The sequence below is a fragment of the Stenella coeruleoalba genome, assembly GCF_951394435.1.
Source record: "Stenella coeruleoalba genome assembly, chromosome: X".
Lineage (NCBI taxonomy): Eukaryota > Metazoa > Chordata > Mammalia > Artiodactyla > Delphinidae > Stenella > Stenella coeruleoalba.
Genome location: NC_137152.1, coordinates 41,560,321 through 41,579,491, shown reverse-complemented (window position 1 = coordinate 41,579,491; position 19,171 = coordinate 41,560,321). Strand labels below are relative to the sequence as shown.

The 19,171-nt window shown below is 38.8% G+C and overlaps 1 protein-coding gene across 10 annotated transcripts in view; it reads left to right on the top strand.

The window, feature by feature from the left end:
• HUWE1 (HECT, UBA and WWE domain containing E3 ubiquitin protein ligase 1) overlaps positions 1-19,171 on the top strand; it is a 143,581-nt gene that overhangs the window by 66,109 nt on the left and 58,301 nt on the right. For all 10 annotated transcript variants that reach the window (XM_079910200.1, XM_079910204.1, XM_079910199.1 and 7 more), the window contains 8 exons: positions 521-698; positions 1,560-1,651; positions 2,277-2,488; positions 8,130-8,187; positions 9,200-9,376; positions 12,893-13,138; positions 14,281-14,414; positions 15,179-15,273. In XM_079910200.1, coding sequence (XP_079766326.1) covers positions 521-698; positions 1,560-1,651; positions 2,277-2,488; positions 8,130-8,187; positions 9,200-9,376; positions 12,893-13,138; positions 14,281-14,414; positions 15,179-15,273 — 1,192 coding nt within the window. The remainder of the gene's footprint in view (positions 1-520; positions 699-1,559; positions 1,652-2,276; positions 2,489-8,129; positions 8,188-9,199; positions 9,377-12,892; positions 13,139-14,280; positions 14,415-15,178; positions 15,274-19,171) is intronic.

Here is a 19,171-nt window from a genome sequence, read left to right as displayed (position 1 = left end):
TGTAAAGAATGTTCCATGCATACCCCTTTCCATAAAATATACAGACATATACACACACACACTTGAAAAGCAGTCTTATGGCATGAAAATCCTATCTTTTGTTTTCTACGTGTAGTATTGAAATTATTGGAGGGTGTGGGGAAGGGATAGTTAGGGAGTGTGGGATTGACATGTACACACTGCTGTATTTAAAATGGATAACCAATAAGGGCCTACTGTATAACACAGGGAACGCTGCTCAATATTCTGTAACAACCTAAATGGGAAAAGAATTTGAAAAAGAATAGATACATGTATATGTATAACTGAATCACTTTGCTGTACACCTGCAAACTATCACAACACTGTTAATCAACTATACTCCAATGTAAAATTAAAAGTTTTTAAAAAAGAAAGAAACCTTTGGACCTGGTCATCAAGATCCGTTTGACCTCTCTGTGTAGTACCCCTGGCCAAAGTTTCCTAACTTTGTACCTGGACTCTTTCAGATGTCTTCAAGCTCACTTTATTTTCTCTCTAGGTTCCTGCTACCCGTGAAGTCCTTGGCTCCCTCCCAAATGTATTCAGTGCACTCTGCTTGAATGCCCGAGGTCTTCAGTCATTTGTACAGTGTCAGCCTTTTGAACGTCTCTTCAAAGTTCTTCTGTCTCCAGATTACCTCCCAGCCATGCGGAGGAGGAGGAGTTCCGATCCTCTAGGTAAGTAAGGATTTGCCTTTAAATAAATAATTGGTTGGCTGTTGTGCCAAGAGTTAGGTGATTATCAAGCCACCAGTTGGCAAGGAAACCCTTCCTTGACCTCACTTCATCATGTGTCTGGCTAGGTGTGCTAAGCTTAATGGGAATTATCACCATATAGTCTATTGCAGGGAGAAAAGAATACTTCATCCTTAACCTCTGCTTATAATATTTCCATGCTTCTCAACAGTTCACTGTTAAATGTACTGTTACAATGCTGGTGAGAAATAGGTATTAGAAAACCAGCAGTGGATTTTCAGGTCCACCATCTAGTCTTCAGCAACAGGAGATCCTGGTAATCTTCTGTTCTAATATCCAAGTCCCTAAGATAGTCACAAATTAATAGATTTCCTTCTCAGTGTATTTGAGACCAGATCATTGAGGTGTAGCAAGAAGGAGGGGTTCCAGAAAGAATCCAGTTTTCAAAAATGTGCTTTGTCACCACTGTAGCATTTTAGCCACTACCATTCTTTACCGGGGCAGTCAGGGTTAATGGTTTATGGTTCTTTTGTTTCTCGTTCTCTCTTCACCCTACAATACTAGTTCAGACCTTGACAGTAGAGATTACTACGGTAGAATGTAGCATACATGGTTACTTTAAAATGTGTTTACTAGATGATAAATTTCTTTCCTCCTCCCCAGTGATTTGGTTGCAGAGGTTGGTGTGAATTCATTTGAGAAAGCATGGCATTAGAAAATCACAACAACCAGTTCAGTTTCTTCTTTCCTCCTTATATTGGCACCAAAAAAAAAAAAAAAAAAAAAAATAGCCCAAGCTCTATTTTCTTCAGTCTTTCTAACAATTCCATTTTTGACTTTAAGGGGATACTGCCTCCAACCTCGGGAGTGCTGTTGATGAGCTCATGAGACATCAGCCAACCCTCAAAACAGATGCAACGACTGCGATCATCAAGGTGGGAAGTGATACGGCTGTGACCATGGGCATGAGAGAGCAGTGAAGTGGGAGTTTTTAGGAAAAGGCAAGACCTACTGGAGGTCATTTGGATTCTTAGACTGTGCCTATAAGAGGATTATTCTGCCTCATTTTCTCCAAGTCCTTGGGTTGGTCCTTTACCCCACCCCCCAAAAAAGTCACTTAAGTATTGCTTTCTTATACAGGATATTAAGAAGTTGCCAAGGCTTAGCTTCTGTTTGTAAAAGCATATTACCCTTTCTAATCTTTGTTGCTTGGTTTTTGTTTTGGGGGTTTTTTTTTTTCCACATTTACTAGCCCTGCTGGTTGCCTCTTAGGATTGTTGAAACTGGTAAATGAGTTACTGGTGGTTGGTGAATTAGAACATGGGGTCACATCAATCAGTCAGTCACTTAACAGCCATGTGACCCTGAAGAAGTTATTTAACTTCACAGAACTTCAGTTTCCTTGTTTGTAAAATGAAATTAATGACTATATTCCAGGAATAGTGTATATAAAGTGTTTTGGCACTTCTGTATATAGCACATAGAAAGTGCTCCAAAAATGTTAGTCATCACCCCATTCCTTAATTACTAATAAGTAATCTTGTTTCCTTTGCCTTTCAGTTACTTGAAGAAATCTGTAACCTTGGAAGAGACCCTAAATACATCTGTCAGAAGCCATCAATCCAGAAGGCAGATGGCACTGCCACTGCTCCTCCCCCAAGATCTAATCATGCTGCAGAAGAGGCCTCTAGTGAGGATGAGGAGGAAGAGGAAGTACAGGCCATGCAGAGCTTTAATTCTACCCAGCAGAATGAAACTGAGCCTAATCAGCAGTAAGTGTTCACAAGACAGGTTCTCTAGCCTTGTGATCTTGAGCATGTTGTTTTCATCTGTAAAAATGAGGGAGTTGGATTAGATCCAGTTATAAGGTTCTTCCGGCCCTAAATGTCTGTAATTTATCTTTCTTTGACCCTTGTGTGTCGTTTGTGCTTTGGTGTTTGTTTTGGTTGCTTTAGCAAGCTTTCTTTTTTAAACGCTGTTCATGAAATTCAATCAGAATTCAGTATATCAAATTAAAAGGCCTTCTTCAGAGGATTTCCCTTTGTTGATTTGGTATTCCATGTCATTGACTGCTTGATTGTTTTCCATAAGTGAGCATACATTAAACACATTGCACTTTTGAAGCCTATCTCCTAAGAAGTTCTTAAGAGTTACAGGGATTTGTTGTTGGTTGGTCTCTGTTTTTGTTTATTTCATCTGTTCATTCCAGATACATCAGAAGGCTTTGGAATGTACTATATGATTGTAACTAGGCACAGTAGATTTTCCTTCTATTTATTTGAGGTTTGTTCTACATGAAAATTGATTACCTGGATGGTGAGATGGGGATGGGGGGGTGAGCTTAAAGACTGCTGGTAGACCTGGTTCTTCGAGCTTACAGTGTTCGCATGCAAGGGATGAAAAGCAACTGCTGTAGCTGTAACTCTTAATCACCTTCATGCTCGAAATGGGCATGATCCCTCTGGACAGTCATGCATTCTTTAATAAGTGCTCTTTTGGTGTATATATAGAAGTAGTTCTGAGAAAAGCATGAGCATTTTATTTAGGTGTGGATTTGAATGGGTTTGAGCTCATCTCAAAGGGTGGCTTGGGACTTAAGAGAAGATTATGGTGGAGTAGACAGCAGGAGCGAAGGTCTAGAATCCAAAACAGGTATGCCCTCTTGGAACTCTAGAAAGTAATGAGCCTGTTGGTGTGAATTTTTTGGAGGGGAGGCATTACGTTTTAAGTATGTTGCTTTCTTGGGCAGATATATTTTCATTGTCTGAGAAGGCAACCCTGCCTTCATCTAGCACCATCTTCTGTTTTGATTAAAATGTTGTCTTTCTGAGAGGAGGTGTTTTAGAGTGCTGGTAGTAACATAGTGAGTTCAATTTGTATAAAACTGTCAAGCTGTTCACTTAAGTTTGTGCACCTTTTGCTTGTATGTTGTGTGTCAATAAAATGTTTACACGCGCACACACAAAAAATGTTCTCTTTCTGGAAAAGGAGGGTACCCTAAAAGAAAGCAGGACTTTATTTGCAAAGGAGTCGGAATCTTAGTGCTTTTTTGCCACATCCTTGATTGTCAGCCGTCCTGCTGGTATAGGATTCCTGTTCCTGGCTACAAACTAGGGATGGATTTCTTGAATGTTAGTAATGGTGGTGGTTTTGAGTCAAGCTGTGTACATTCATCTGCATATAACTTTTCTACCTGGATTTCTTAATACCTTTTGTCTAACATGCCCAGATTTTAAGCTGCCTTGGTAAATTGACATTTTCTCAAGCCCTCATATGTCTTCACTCTGCATGCTTTTCTTGGAATATCATGAGTCACTGTATATTCTATTCATATTTATCCCCCATCCCCAAATTATCTATCTCCTTCTTTTCCATCTACCAAATTCCTACAAGTCTAGCTCAAATGTCTTATTCTTGTTTTTTTTTTTTAAGTTTATTTATTTATTATTTTTGGGTGTGTTGGGTCTTCGTTTCTGTGCGAGGGCTTTCTCTAGTTGCAGCAAGCGGGGGCCACTCTTCATCGCGGTGCACAGGCCTCTCACTGTCGCAGCCTCTCTTGTTGCGGGGCACAGGCTCCAGATGCGCAGGCTCAGTAGTTGTGGCCCACGGGCCTAGTTGCCCCGCGGCATGTGGGATCTTCCCAGACCAGGGCTCGAACCCATGTCCCCTGTATTGGCAGGCAGATTCTCAACCACTGCGCCACCAGGGAAGCCCAAATGTCTTATTCTTAAAAGAACTTTTTTTAACCTCTAAATAGGAAGTTGATCTTTTGTGTTCTCCCAACAGTTTTGTTAAAAATCATTTATATATTCTAATGGTTTCCCCCACTAATCTATATAGTTCTCCAAGGCAGGAACAATGTCTCATTCAACAGTGTATCCCGATCACTTTGTTTATAGTAGGTAATCAGTTAATAGCTGTTTATTTATTGAGTTGATAAAATGAATCAAGAGTATTAGATTAAGGAGTCCCTGAGTCTTAAATGCCAAGAGATCTGGGCCTAATGAAACATGAACAAGAATGAAGAAATAGTTAAAATCTAGACCCACAACATTAATACTGTATCATAGTATTAGTCATATGTAGCTTCTAAGCTGCAAAGGACTCTAATAGTTGCTGTTCCATGGTATTGATGTTCTTCTGCATGGTCTGGGTGTTCATCAGCACCTCATTCACATAACATATCTAAGAATCTCACAAATATTGACACATGTACTTTTCCACTTCTGCCACCTTCACAAGCTTCAATTGGGTCATTACGTGGATTATTAGGGCTGGAAGGGAACACAAAAGACTATCTAAACTCAACCTACATTTTGAAAGCCACTACCTATTATAGGTAAAATTCTTTTATCTCCTTATCCCAGGTAGTTGTTATGGTGGGAGTTGCTATGTACTTTCTGCCAATATGGGAAAGTGGCTTTGAAAAATTTGCAGTGTGTGCCACCTCTCCCCAAAAGTCTTGTTTGTATCCTTCCCCCACCCAACGCAAAATTCTTCAATGGGACTCCCGAACAAATTCTGGTCTCCCATGCCCACATCTGTTTTCCAATGCCTTAAATACACGCATGAGTAATTTTTTCCATTAATTTTAATTGAGGTATAATTCCTATACAGTAAATGGTACAGATTTTAAGTTTCCTATTTCCCTACCCTAAAATGGGGCAGCTACCTATCTTATTTCTGTCATTCATAGAATAAGTTTGCCTGTTCTGGAACATCGTATAAATAGAATAAACGGAGTCTTATATGTATATCATATCTAATGTATGTACTTTCTTGTTTCTGGCTTTCGTTGCATAGCGTATTTTTGAGATTCATCCATGTTGTGTCTATCAGTATGTTGTTTTTGTTGCTGAATAGTATTCCACTGTATGAATATACTACAGCATTTATCCACTCACCTGTTGACGAAGTTTTGAGTTTGTTTTTTTTTCCAGACTAAGACAGTGTTCTTCTCCCTTGGTTTTGTCCCCAAAATCAGCAGCTAGCATTGAGTAAAATGATTGATTGTATTTGATCTTGAGACACGTGGTTTTGTGCTACAAATCTGCAATAAGGAAACTTAGGCATTACAGTCTACCCCAAATACATGGAGTTCTGTTGTACATTCAAAGGCATTCACCACAAGTAGTTCTAAATACTTGGCTTTTGGCCTCTTTCTTCTGCCTTCTGAATTGTTTGAGCTCAGCAAAACTGATATTGCTGGGGGTGAATATACTTGCCAGTAAGTAACCAAGGTTTTCAGTTGGGGCACCATGGTTTATTTTTGTGATTGATTCCATTTATTTTGCCTAACTTAACCACCTACCCTGAACAACTTGAAAGAAATGGGTTATATATATCCATGTGGTCTTTGGAACTTGAATAGCAACTGTCTGGGCTTTAAAGGCATCAAATGCAGAAAAGCAGTTGTTCCCTGAATTGTGGCCCACTGGGAGGGCTCTTTTGCCAAAGGCAGCTGTGTCTCCTCAGGAGTGGTAAGAGAGACCTGATTTTCCTCCCCCCACTCCACCCCACCCCCGAAAAACCCCAAAACATGAGATCTGTTGTCCTGTACCCGTGTACTATGACACTCAATTGGAATCCTTCTCCTCCACATCTGATTAAGGGCTCCAACATCATAAATACCCATGTAAAAGTGACTAGAGTTAAAATTAAGTTTGGGAATGTGTGTCTGTTTTGGAGAAGGCGGCGAGGCGGCAGTTTTTAATTTGACAGTTAAGATAAATTTGTTTCATTCTTCATGGAAATGCAGTCTTTCATTGTTTCAAAGATGCTATGGGTCAAAGTTTCATATCAGGTTAGGATTAGAATGACTTTTCTTAAAACCAGTGGTAGGGGGATTTCTACTGAAGAAAGTTGATCATTTTTACTATTCCTATATGATGCCCTGAGCCTAGAAGCCAAAAAGATGAGGGTGGGGAGAAAAGTGGTTACTGAACAAGTTCATTCCTGGAGTTTAAGAACCACTGTTGGTTTGTTTTCTCTCTTGTTCCCTCCAACTTCCATCTAGCAAATGAAGAAAGTACATTTCATGATGGTGCTTTGAGTCTTTACCATTATATTTGGCTTCTGCAAAGGGGCAGGTATCTCCCTGGGCTTAGAGCCATACCTGTACTTCTTAGCTGTAGAGATGGATCTCTTGAGTTCTTCCCAAGGAAGTGCAGTCAAGCTGGGACGGATAATTGGTGTAAGTAGCAGGGAATGTGGCAGTGGTTCTGCGGAGGAAGTTTACAGTCAGGGAAGGGTTTGCAATCTTCCCATGGAATCATTTCACTCCTGGCTTATGTATAGGTCCTCCCTTTGTACAAAGTTCTTCCCCAGATTCTTCATTGAGCATGTTCACAACATCCTACCCAAGCCCTAGCTCGAGATATTTTAGCTCTAAAGCCATTCGTCATGCCTCTCCACTCTCTTTGCCTATTGCCTAGTCTCTGTTTTGCTGCCACATATCCCCATGCCTGGCAAATCTTTGTTCACATTTTATCTTGCTCAGAGACGAAATTATTTTTTGCCAATTTTTCTGCCTTCTCCCCCTACCTCTCCCTTCTTCTATCTCTGCCCTTTTCTCCCAAATTTCTCCCAAGGGCCTATATCTAAAATGTTCTTATTCAACTCAAGTTTTGTCCTTTTCTAGGGTTTATCTTTTAGGTAGATTTTGTTTCATTTCAATATACTTTGTGGGGTTTTTCCCTCTGTTTATTTCTTACAAAAGCCAAGGTGTAGCCATTGGTCTAAAGGCTGCATTTTCTGCAGCTATGGCATTATTGCAGCCTTCTTATCTTCAATGCATCATTGAAGCATCTGAAGCAGAAGGACCTGATCACAATTTTGGGGTAGTTCAGGAAAAGGTTGTTAGAGAAGGAGACCTTGGGTGTTGCCTTCATCTTTGACCAACTTTGACTTTTCTGAATGGTTTACCAATCTAAGCATGGAATCTTGACCAAAATTAAATTCCATTTCCTGCTCTCTAACATTAAATCTGATGCAAGAACACGGTAAGATGTTTATGTATTTGTTTCTTTGCCTAGCTCCTTTCTTCAAGCAAATATTTAAATAGTCTCTTAATTGAACATGCTTATTTTTAGTATTTTCATATTGATGAATTCCTCCTATAATAGTTTGCCTAAAATAGAATAATTTCTTTTGAGATATGTATAAGTGCTGAGTTTGTGAAAGCTTGGTTTTTCCTTTTGTGCTCTCAACCTACTCAGGCTAGGAAAGCTACCTTCAGAATTGATTTCAGCTCTTTTCTTTTTCCTTCTTTTTTTTTTTTCTGTGCTACGTACTAAAGGCTATAAGTCTAACTGAGAGAAAGGACTAGAATTTCACGGTTTCCTTTTCTTCGCTTTGTTCTCTTGCATTGGTATTGTGAATTTCTGTGAAACTCACTCTTTTCTCCCTTAACAGGGTTGTTGGTACAGAGGAACGTATTCCTATTCCCCTCATGGATTACATCCTTAATGTGGTAAGATTAATGGTAGGGCAATCTGAGTAAAGGTGTGTGCTCTTCTGGAAAATGTGTGGGGTTACCAAATAGTCTGATGACTTGTGTTTATTTTCACTGGGGCCCTTCAAGTGCAGAGAGCAGTGGGGAAAGATGTATAAACCTTGTTCTGTGTGATTTGCCAAAAATTAGCTAACAGTCCCTTTTTTAATATTCCCAATTTTCTGTTCATTCCCCTTTGGAATCCAAACAGGAGGAGAATGGGCTTTGTTAGACCAGCCCAGTATTATGTTCTTTGAGTGCATCCCAGCATATTTTTTTTCCCGTTACTTGCCATTTTTTCCCATTAACTTCTCTTTTACCAATAATAATAATAATAATAATAATAATGTGGTGTTTTCTTTTAACTTCTGTGTGTCTCACAGGAAAAAAGGAAGAGTTTGAATTTTCCCAGAGTTATTTACCTATAAGGGGAAGCCCATTTAGCATTTGTTCTAGCCCAGTAAGCACTTCCAGACTTCCAGAGATGGTTTCTCTTTTGCCTGTGTGTTTGTTTCCCGTATTTTACTTTCTTACCCTTACAAAATGCTCTGTTTAGTCTGAATCACTTCCAGAGTTCTAGGTTTCATTTGCATTATGAGCACATTTGAAGAAAAGTATCCGTGATGTTTGCTTCTAGGGGAGAGGCAACACATTATCTTTAAGAATCACTAAATGAGCAAATTAAGAAATTAGACCTGATTCTGCCACTAATTCATGGTGTGGCCCTGAGCAAGTCATTTAACCTCTCTGTGCTTCTCAGATTATGTGACTTTAGGTGTGGCTGAAAAGATACATTGGGAAGAAGTTGTAATTCCTTATTTTCTGGATGTTTAGGGGTCATTTCATATACCTATTACTGCTTACCTGAGGTTTTGATATTCTAGAAAATACTGATTTCATGACTATAAGGTTACCCCTGTCCTAATTCCAAGCTGCATTTTAGTTCCAAGTGTCAGGCTCTAACTTTTTTTTTTTAATTTTTATTACCTAGATGAAATTTGTGGAATCTATTCTGAGCAACAATACAACCGATGACCACTGCCAGGAATTTGTGAATCAGAAAGGACTCTTGCCTTTGGTTACCATTTTGGGTCTTCCCAATCTGCCCATTGACTTTCCCACATCTGCAGCCTGTCAGGCTGTTGCAGGTGTCTGCAAATCCATATTGGTAAGAAGCATCTGGCCGAATATTTTCATTTCTTTTAGAAATCAATTTTGCAATACTTCTGTATACGTGTTTTTACTGTGGTCTCCCCTTCAACTAAAACATAATGAAGAAATTGGCGGTTATGTACTGTAAGTGGATTTTGTGACTAATAATAGTGTGCTACGTTATTTCTCATTGAAAAGTCAAAGTGTTTGTTCTTTGTTCCTGAGTTTGGTATATAGTTCTAACATATGAGTTTTTTGGAAGGGAAAATAAATCTGCAAGAAAGCTTTGGAAGTGGGTTTTAACACAGTCTGGTTTGTTTAGCCATGTATTTTTTTTTCCTTTCTCAGGCTTGATAGTTGTGTATTTTAAGCATGATTGACCTGTAGTTCATTGCTCAAATTTTGCCCAAAAATGAAGTTGCTTTATTTAAGTAGTGGTAAAAGAGATATAACATGATATTTACCGCTTTAACCATTTTTGAGTGTATAGTTTAATAGTGTTTAGTACATCACATTGTTGTGAAACCCATCTCCAGAACTCTCTTCCTCTTGTAAAACTGAAATTCTGCACCCATTAAACAACAACTTTCAATTCCCCTCTCCCTACCAGCCCCTGGTAACCACCATTCTACTTTCTGTCTGAATTTTGACTGTTCGAGGTATGTCATGTAAGTTGAATTCATGAAGTACTTGTCTTTCTATGACTGGCTTAATTTGCTTAGCATTTTCTCAAGATTCATCCATGTTGTAGCATATGTCAGAATTTTCTTCCTGTTTTAAGGCTGAATAGTCCAGTGTATGTTTAAACTGCATTTTGTTTATCCATCCATTCATTCATTGATAGACATTTTGGTTGCTTCCACTTCTTATGAATAGTGCTGCTACGAACATGAGTGTGTTCTCCAGACCCTGCTTTTTTGTATGGTGAAAACACTTAAGATCTACTCTCTTAGCAAATTTCTAGTATATAATACAGTATTATTAATTATAGTCACCACGCTATACATTAGATCCCCAGAACTTTTTCATCTTATAACTGAAAGTTTATACCCTTTGACCAACATCTCTGCAACTTCCCCCAGCCCCTGGCAACCACCGTTCTACTCTCTGGTTCTGAGTTTGACTTGAAAGTGAAATCATACTCAAGACTCTGCTTTCAGATATTTTGGTTATCTACCCAGAAGTAGGATTTACTAGATCATTTGGTAGTTCTGTTTTTAATTTTTTGAGGAACTGCTATACTGTATTATTCACAACATCTCTACCATTTCACATTCCAACCAGCAAAGCACAAGGGTTGATTTCTATGCGTCCTCACCAATACTTGTTATTTTCTAGTTTTTTCATACTAGCCAACCTAATGGGTGTGATATGAGATCTCGTGGTTTTCGTTTGCATTTCTCTGTTGATTAGCGATGTTGAGCATCTTTTCATGTGCCTGTTGGCCATCTGTATGTCTTCTTTAGAAAAATGTCTGTTCAGGGCCTTTGCCCATTTTTTTTTTTTCCGGAACAGTACATTTTATTTGACAACAAACTCCCCAGTTTGTCTCAGTTGTGACATATAGATGGCTTTAGATTGCTTTTTTGGTGGTCACCCATGCTGAACAAGATTTTTCAATCTTCCAAACAACCAAGGCTCAGAGATTCTGCGTATCACTTCAGTTCACAAATCCAAGTGTGTCCTCCATTCATTGGAGCATTTTGGCATAGATTCCCTTTGAGGTAGAAGGGTAGAGATGAAGCCGTTCCTCCAAGTTTAAAGAGGTAAGGTGTTGCTGGCTGGTGCTTCTCAGAAGGCTGGCACATCTGTGTGTTTCTTGCCTAATTCTTCTCATTGGCCTGGAGCCTCTCTTCACTCTTCTCTAGATAGCCTGGCACTATTTTTTCCCCTCAATTGCCTGATGCTTTCCTTCTCTCATCAGCCTAGAGCTTCTGAGGAAAAGGGAGAGCCCATTTTTTAATAGGGTTGTCTGTTTTTGTTGTTGAGTTGTAAGATTCCCTTAATATATTTTGGATATTAATCCCTTATCAGATAAATTATTTGCAGATTATTTTCTCCCATTCCATGAGTTGCTTTTCACTCTGTTGATAGTGTCATTTGATGTGAAAAAAAGGTTTTAATTTTGATGAAGTCCAGTTTGTTTTTTGTGGGGGGTTTTTTGTTGTTTAGTTTTTGCTTTTTACTTTTCATTGCCTGTGCTTTTCATGTCATAACTAAGAAATCACTGCCAAATCCGGTGTCGTGCAGCTTTTATCCTATGGCTTTTTCTAGGTATTTTATAGTTTTAGCTCTTATATTTAGGTCTTTGATCTACTTTGAGTTAATTTTTTGTATGGTGTAAGGTAAGGTTCAGTTTCATTCTTTTGCATGTGGGTATCTAGTTTTCCCAACACTATTTGTTGAAAAGATTGTCCTTTCCCTATTGTACCCTTGTTTTGGCAACCGTGTCAAAAATCATTTGACCATATATGCAAGGGTTTATTTTGGGGCTCTCTGTTCTGTTGGTGTTGATGTCTGTCTTTATGCCAGTACTACACTTTTGATTACTGTAGCTTTGTGGTAAGTTTGCAAATCTGGGGATGTGAGACCTCTAACTTTGTTCTCTTTTAAGATAGCTATATCTATTTGGGGTCCCTAGAGATTCTGTATGAATTTTAAGAGAGATATTTCTGTTTGTGCAAAAAAGCCATTGGGATTTCTGTAGGAATTGGATTAAATCTGTGAAGCTTATTTATTAGCTGAGTTGTGCAATGATAAGTAATTTCTGCTAAAAATCAGAAATCCAGTTTCTTGCGGACTTGGAAAGATCCATAATTGTGATATCTGCATTTGATATTTTATTCTGCTTTCCTTTTTGCAAATATTTAATTAAGTGCTATTTATGAGAGAGAGGGGGGGAAAGGGCTGCTCCATCTTTATCCTACCCGTAAGATACCGTGTGAGGGTGGATAGATTTATTTAAAGCCATAGGAAAAGCACATAAGTTCTCCTATCTTTGAATGGCAAGTGATAGTGTTCACTGTCAAGATTTTTCTTCCTACTCAGAAAGAAATTGCAGGGGCCATATAATCCTTGAGTTGTCTCCAAAATAAAATGCCTAGCTGATGCCTATCCTAGAATTGTCTCTCTTATTGTGGTAAGAAAAAAACATTTGTAATAGTGGTTCATTTCCATGCTTTGGAACCTTGCCTAATAACATTGCTCCCTGTTGTGCAAAATTTGGAATTAATCTTACAGCATGGAGTCCTTGCTGTAACAGTAGTCCAGTTTGGCCATCACAATCTTTTAAATTTGATTGGCCTACCACCTTTGAAAGCCTCTCATTCAAGAGAAGTAATGTGTTGCTCTAAAAGGCGTTTAGGTATGTCATACCTTCGTTCATGTTTTGGCTTCACCATTTACCAGGTGCAAGACCATGGCCAGGTCTGAAATTTGTGAGACTTGTCTTCCACTTCTTTCACTGTGACTATTAAGACATGCATATGAAGTTCATTGTACATTAATGCTGTAATTATTCTTCTTATTTCAGACACTGTCACATGAACCCAAAGTCCTTCAGGAGGGTCTCCTTCAGTTGGACTCCATTCTTTCCTCCTTGGAGCCCTTACACCGCCCAATAGAATCCCCTGGGGGCTCAGTGTTGTTGCGAGAACTGGCTTGTGCTGGCAATGTCGCTGATGCTACCCTCTCAGCTCAAGCCACACCTCTACTGCATGCGCTCACTGCTGCCCACGCCTACATCATGATGTTTGTTCATACTTGTAGAGTTGGACAGGTAAGAATTATGTTGGCTTAAAGTCGGTAAAATACCTAGGGTATATACGTGGCATCTTAGTGTACTTAGAAGCAGTTCTACGTAGGCGAGCTGCTGGAAGAACAGTTTTAGGGTGAGTTCTTTTGGGTGGATGACTTAAATTTATGCTTCAAGTTGCTGTCTAGTTTCACTTCCCCTTAGTATTTTTTTCATTGGAAGTTGGGTGACCATATAACTTGTTTTGTGAACTGGACCTTCTTGAGAGTGAAAGAGATTGAGATAAATACAGGTATTAATAGATCTGTAGCATCCATATAGGCCTTAGGGATGTATAGTCACCCCTTTTAGCAGACAAGGCTCAATTGGATGCTCATCTGACCGTATTACTTCCTAATCTTTCTACAAATGCCTGTAGGCTTGATAATAAGATGGCAAGAAGGAAATGTGACCACAGAACATTTAAGTTAATGGTGATTAACAGATTACTAAAGATTTCCTAAATATCAAACCTTATGTTTGCACTCCATGTGAGGATCCTCTTATGGCTCCAGAAAGTTGAAGTTTGGGGGCGGGGGGGTTTGTTTATTTGTTTTTTGAGTGCTCACAGTTTTGCCACCCTTAGTTGTCAAGTAATCAAGTCTAAAGATTATTGGTGTCGTATTTTTAGCAGCCCTGTTTTATGCTGTTGAGCTAGGAGTGTGTTCTTTGGATCAAATTAAGTGAAAAGCACAATTATAAACTATTTAGAAAATAATTAAATTACACAGAAAAGCTTTAGGGACTGATTTGATTGATTGATTGAAATAAAGAAATAAACAGGAAATAACAAGCCCCCTCACCATCTAAAAAAATTAGTAAGCTGCCAATGAGTCTATAAAACTGTTTCTTCCATTTAGAAGAACAGAGTTGCCTGTGACTCCTGTTTTTCACTTTACAAAGAAGAAATGAGAAGGGATGTTAGAGACATATTGTAAATATTGTACAAGAATACCCTCTGGAATTATGATCTCTTAAGTGTGGAAATTTTGATGAAGTACACAACTCTGAGAATAGTAAGGAAGGAAAAGTAGAATCCCTTATCCCTTGTAAATAACTAAAAGTTGATTTTGAATATAAATGTTCAGAGGGCATCCCAAAGATCACCTTTTTTACTTTGGCTACAGAGTGAAATTCGTTCCATCTCCGTAAACCAGTGGGGCTCTCAGTTGGGTCTGAGTGTTCTGAGCAAGCTGAGCCAGTTATACTGTTCCCTGGTGTGGGAAAGCACTGTCCTTCTCTCCCTGTGTACCCCAAACAGGTAAGGAAATGGTCATCTCTTTTACTATCTCTGTTGTCTTTGCTAACAGAAAAACTAAGCTTAGTGAGCCTGGGGTATTACTTTGGTCAAGGATAGAAAGGTAAAGAGTTCAGAGGCCTCCTTGTCTGTCTTAGTTCATTCGGGCTGCTATAACAAAATCCACAGATTGGGTCCTTATAAACAACAGAAATTTATTGCTCAGAGTTCTGGAGGCTGGAAGTCTGCATGGTTGGGTGAGGGCTGTCTTCCACATTGCAGACTTCTCATTGTATTCTCACATGGCAAAAGGGACTAGGAATCTCTCTGGAGCCTCTTTTATAAGGCGGTAGTTCCATTCATGAGGGTTCTACTCTTAAGACTTAAGCACCTACCAAAGGCCTTACTACTAATACATCTCATCAGACATTAGGATTTCAGCATTTGAATTTTGAGGAGACACACATTTAACCAATAGCATTGTCCTTCCCACTTATAAGCCAAAGGACTTCCTTACAAATGTGTCATCTTTGACCTGATATCTCAATTATGCTGTGTCAGCATGGTGGGTGTTTACAGTTTGGTCCTGTTGTTAGCCAGATATAAAGAGTTGAGTTGGAAACCTGTTGAGTACTACCTCAGGAATTCCGTCATTGCAGATGTTTTATTAGGTTAACTTACCTGCTATAGGAGGGGGATAGTGTCAGCCAAGCAGGTCAGAGACCAAGCACAACATTAAAAAGATGAGTTATCAGAGGTTTTTTTGCTCACTGTTTCTCTTCTTGCAGCCTGCCATCTGGGTGTGAATTTGGTCAGGCGGACATGCAGAAACTGGTTCCAAAGGATGAGAAGGCAGGTACGACCCAGGGCGGAAAAAGATCAGGTAACTCCAAGAAACTAAAATCCTAGCCATTAATTCTCTTAAGTTCTGTCTGTCTCTGTCTTTATAGGTCTATCATCTGTAGTCTTCAGTTTTTTCCATTCATTAATTTTTAATTATTTATTTTAAAATTAAACTATTTTCAGTTATTTTTTCTATTAAAAAAATACATACCCACAATGATAAAAATTAGAAAATGTAGTAGAAAGAAGAATCACCGATATTTATACCACAAAAAATATTTTGGAAATATCTGCTAATCTTTTTCCCTGAAGGTATGTTTTATTAACATAGTTGTGATTATCTTAGACGTAATATTTTACAGGTCTCTTTTCACTTAATATTAAGTGCCATGTAAAGGTACCATGAATTAACCATTCCCTGTTAAGTTTCTAATGTACTATTTTGAAAACTGAACATCTTTATATGTAGTTTTTTTGAGAATGTAAGATTGATTCTTAGAAATTACAGTAACAAAGATTATAGTGGGTCTTTAATTTTTTGTGTGCTTATTTTTCAGAAGCTTAATTTCTTACGTTAAAATGGTAAATGACTATTCTAAGTGGCTGTGGAGCACTTTAGACCCACACTGTCCAATATGGTAGCCACCAGCCACGTGTAATGTGGCTATTTTACATTACTACTTGTAATGTGGCTAGTACAACTAAAAAACTGAATTTTCTTTCTTCTTTGCTCCCTCGCTCTCCCTCCTTCCTTCCTCTTGTCCTTGTGCGTGCTGCCTCACACTCCCCCCCACCTCCACCCACCACCCACCCCTGTCTGTCTGTCTCTCTCTCTTTTTCTCTCTCTCCCCTCTTGTTAAGTGGAGGGTGTTATGGGTTGAATTGTGTGCCCGCCCCCAAAAATTATATGTTGGAGTACTAACCCCCAGCACCTCATAATGTGACCTTATTTGGAAATAGGGTTGTTGAAGATGTAGTTAAGATGAAGTCATAGGTTGGATGGAGAAAACTGAATTTTTATTAATTTTTGTTGTTGTTGTTTGGGGTTTTTGTTTGTTTTTTGCGGTACGCGGGCCTCTCACTGCTGTGGCCTCTCCCATTGTGGAGCACAGGCTCCGGGTGCGCAGGCTCAGCGGCCATGGCTCACGGGCCCAGCCGCTCCACGGCATGTGGGATCTTCCCGGACCAGGGCACGAACCCGTGTCCCCTGCATCGGTAGGCGGACTCTCAACCACTGCGCCACCAGGGAAGCCCCTATTAATTTAAATATAACAACTATTAACTCTATTCAGTTGTTGGAGGACTTTTAAGTATGTTTGGAAAACTTGGGTATGTGAATCTTTTTTTCCCCAGTAAATTATATGAAATATAAATATAGATCGATTAATGAAAACTTAATATCTGTATTGAGATGCTCTGTAAGCATAACACTGATACCTGTTTTTTTAAATACTTAATTTAAAAATGTATGCTCAGTCATTTTTATATTTGATTACATGTTAAAATAATTTTATTATATTGGGTTAAATGTATTAAAAATTATAGCTGTTTTTTACTTTTTAAGTGATTACTAGAGATTTTTTAATTACATATGTGGTTCACATTATATTTCTCTTGGACAGTGCCGTTTTATAAAATAGCTTTTATGTTATATTACAATAGAAGTTGCAAAATGCAGTAAGCAGAAATTACATTGGGTGGGCCAAAGAGTGCCTTCGTTTTTTGTTTTAAGTAAAAATACAAGACACATTTTTCATTTTCACCAAGAACTTTTTTGAACAACGTATGCACCCTTTTGTTCCACTACCTTCTGCCATTTTTCATGCAACTTCATAATTCCATCTTCCCAAAACTTTTTATCTCTTTGAGCAAAGAACTTGTTCCAGGTGCCTTTTACAGTCTTCCAGGGAATTGAAATTTTTTACATTAAGAGGATTTTGTAAAGACCGAAATAAATGGAAATCCGAAGGTGCAATGTCTGGTGAATAGGGCAGATGAATCAGAACTTCCCAGCCAAGCTGTAACAGTTTTTACCTGGTCATCAAAGAAACATATGGTCTTGGATTACATTGATGGAAGATTATGCGTTTTCTGTTGACTAATTCTGGACACTTTTCGTCGAGTACCGCTTTCAGTTGGTCTAATTGGGAGGAGTACTTGTTGGAATCAATCATTTGGTTTTCCAGAAGGAGCTCATAATAGAGCACTCCCTTCCAGTCCCACCATATACACATCACCTTCTTTGGATGAAGACCGGTATTTGGTGTGGTTGGTGGTGGTTCATTTCGCTTGCCCCCACGATCTCTTCCGTCCCACATTATTGTACAATATCCACTTTCATCGCCCGTCACAATTTGTTTAAAAATGGAACATTTTTGTCACGTTTAAGTAGAGAATCGCATGCAGAAATACAGTCAAGAATTGTTTTTTTCGCTTAACTTACGTGGAACCCAAACATCAAAGTGATTCACATAACCAGGCTGGTGCAAAAATGAATGTCAGTGCTTGATTTGGATATTTTGAGTATGTTGGCTATCTCCCGCGTGGTATAACGTTGATTGTTCTCAACTAATATCTCGGTTTGATCGCTGTCAACTTCAACTGGTCTGCCCGACAGTGGAGCACCATCCAGTGAGAAATCTCCAACATGAAACTTCGCAAACCACTTTTGACACATTCAATCAGTCACAGCACCTTCTCCATACACCGCACAAATCGTTTTGTGCATTTCAGTTGCGTTTTTACCTTTCTTGAAATAATAAAGCATAATATGCTGAAAATGTTGCTTTTTTTCCCCCTCCCATCTTCAGTATTAAAATGGCTACACAGAAATTCACCAATTTTGATAAGTCTCTTTTTAAATGTGTGCTGATATGACAGCTGTCACGTAAAATCTAACAAAATTGTTTTGAAGGAAGTTAAAGACAACTAAGTGCTACTGGAGCCATCTTATGGGAAAAAACGAACGAACCTTTTGGCCCACCCAATACAATCTTCTGACCGTAATGCAGCAAACCTAAAATTAATAAAAGTAGCTTTTCTAGAAAGTTTTTTTCTCCTATACTCTGCATCAAGGAGAAAATGAATTTGATAAACAATTAAGAAAACAGTGAAGATAATTCTGTGTATAAAAACCTATCACAGAGATAAACCCATGCACATATGGTCACCTTATCTTTGATAAAGGAGGCAAGAATATACAATGGAGAAAAGACAGTCTCTTCAATAAGTGGTGCTGGGAAAACTGGATACCTACATGGAGAAGAATGGAATTAGAACACTCCCTAAGACCATACACAAAAATAAACTCAAAATGGATTAAAGACCTAAATGAAAGGCCAGACACTATAAAACTCTTAGAGGAAAACATAGGCAGAACACTCTATGACATAAATCACAGCAAGATCCTTTTTGACCCCACCTCCTATGAGAAATGGAAATAAAAACAAAAATAACCAAATGGGACCTAATGAAACTTAAAAGCTTTTGCATAGCAAAGGAGAACCATAAACAAGATGAAAAGACAACCCTCAGAATGGGAGAAAATATTTGCAAACGAAGCAACTGACAAAGGATTGATCTCCAAAATATACAAGCAGCTCATGCAGCTCAATATCCAGAAAACAAATAACCCAATCCAAAAATGGGCAGAAGACCTAAATAGACATTTCTCCAAAGAAGATACACAGATTGCCAACAAACACATGCAAGAATGCTCATTAATCATTAGAGAAATGCAAATCAAAATTACAATGAGGTATCACCTCATACCAGTCAGAATGGCCATCATCAGAAAATCTACAAACAGGGCTTCCCTGGTGGTGCAGTGGTTGAGAGTCCGCCTGCCGATGCAGGGGACGTGGGTTCGTGCCCCGGTCCGGGAAGATCCCACATGCCGCGGAGTGGCTGGGCCCGTGAGCCATGGCCGCTGAGCCTGT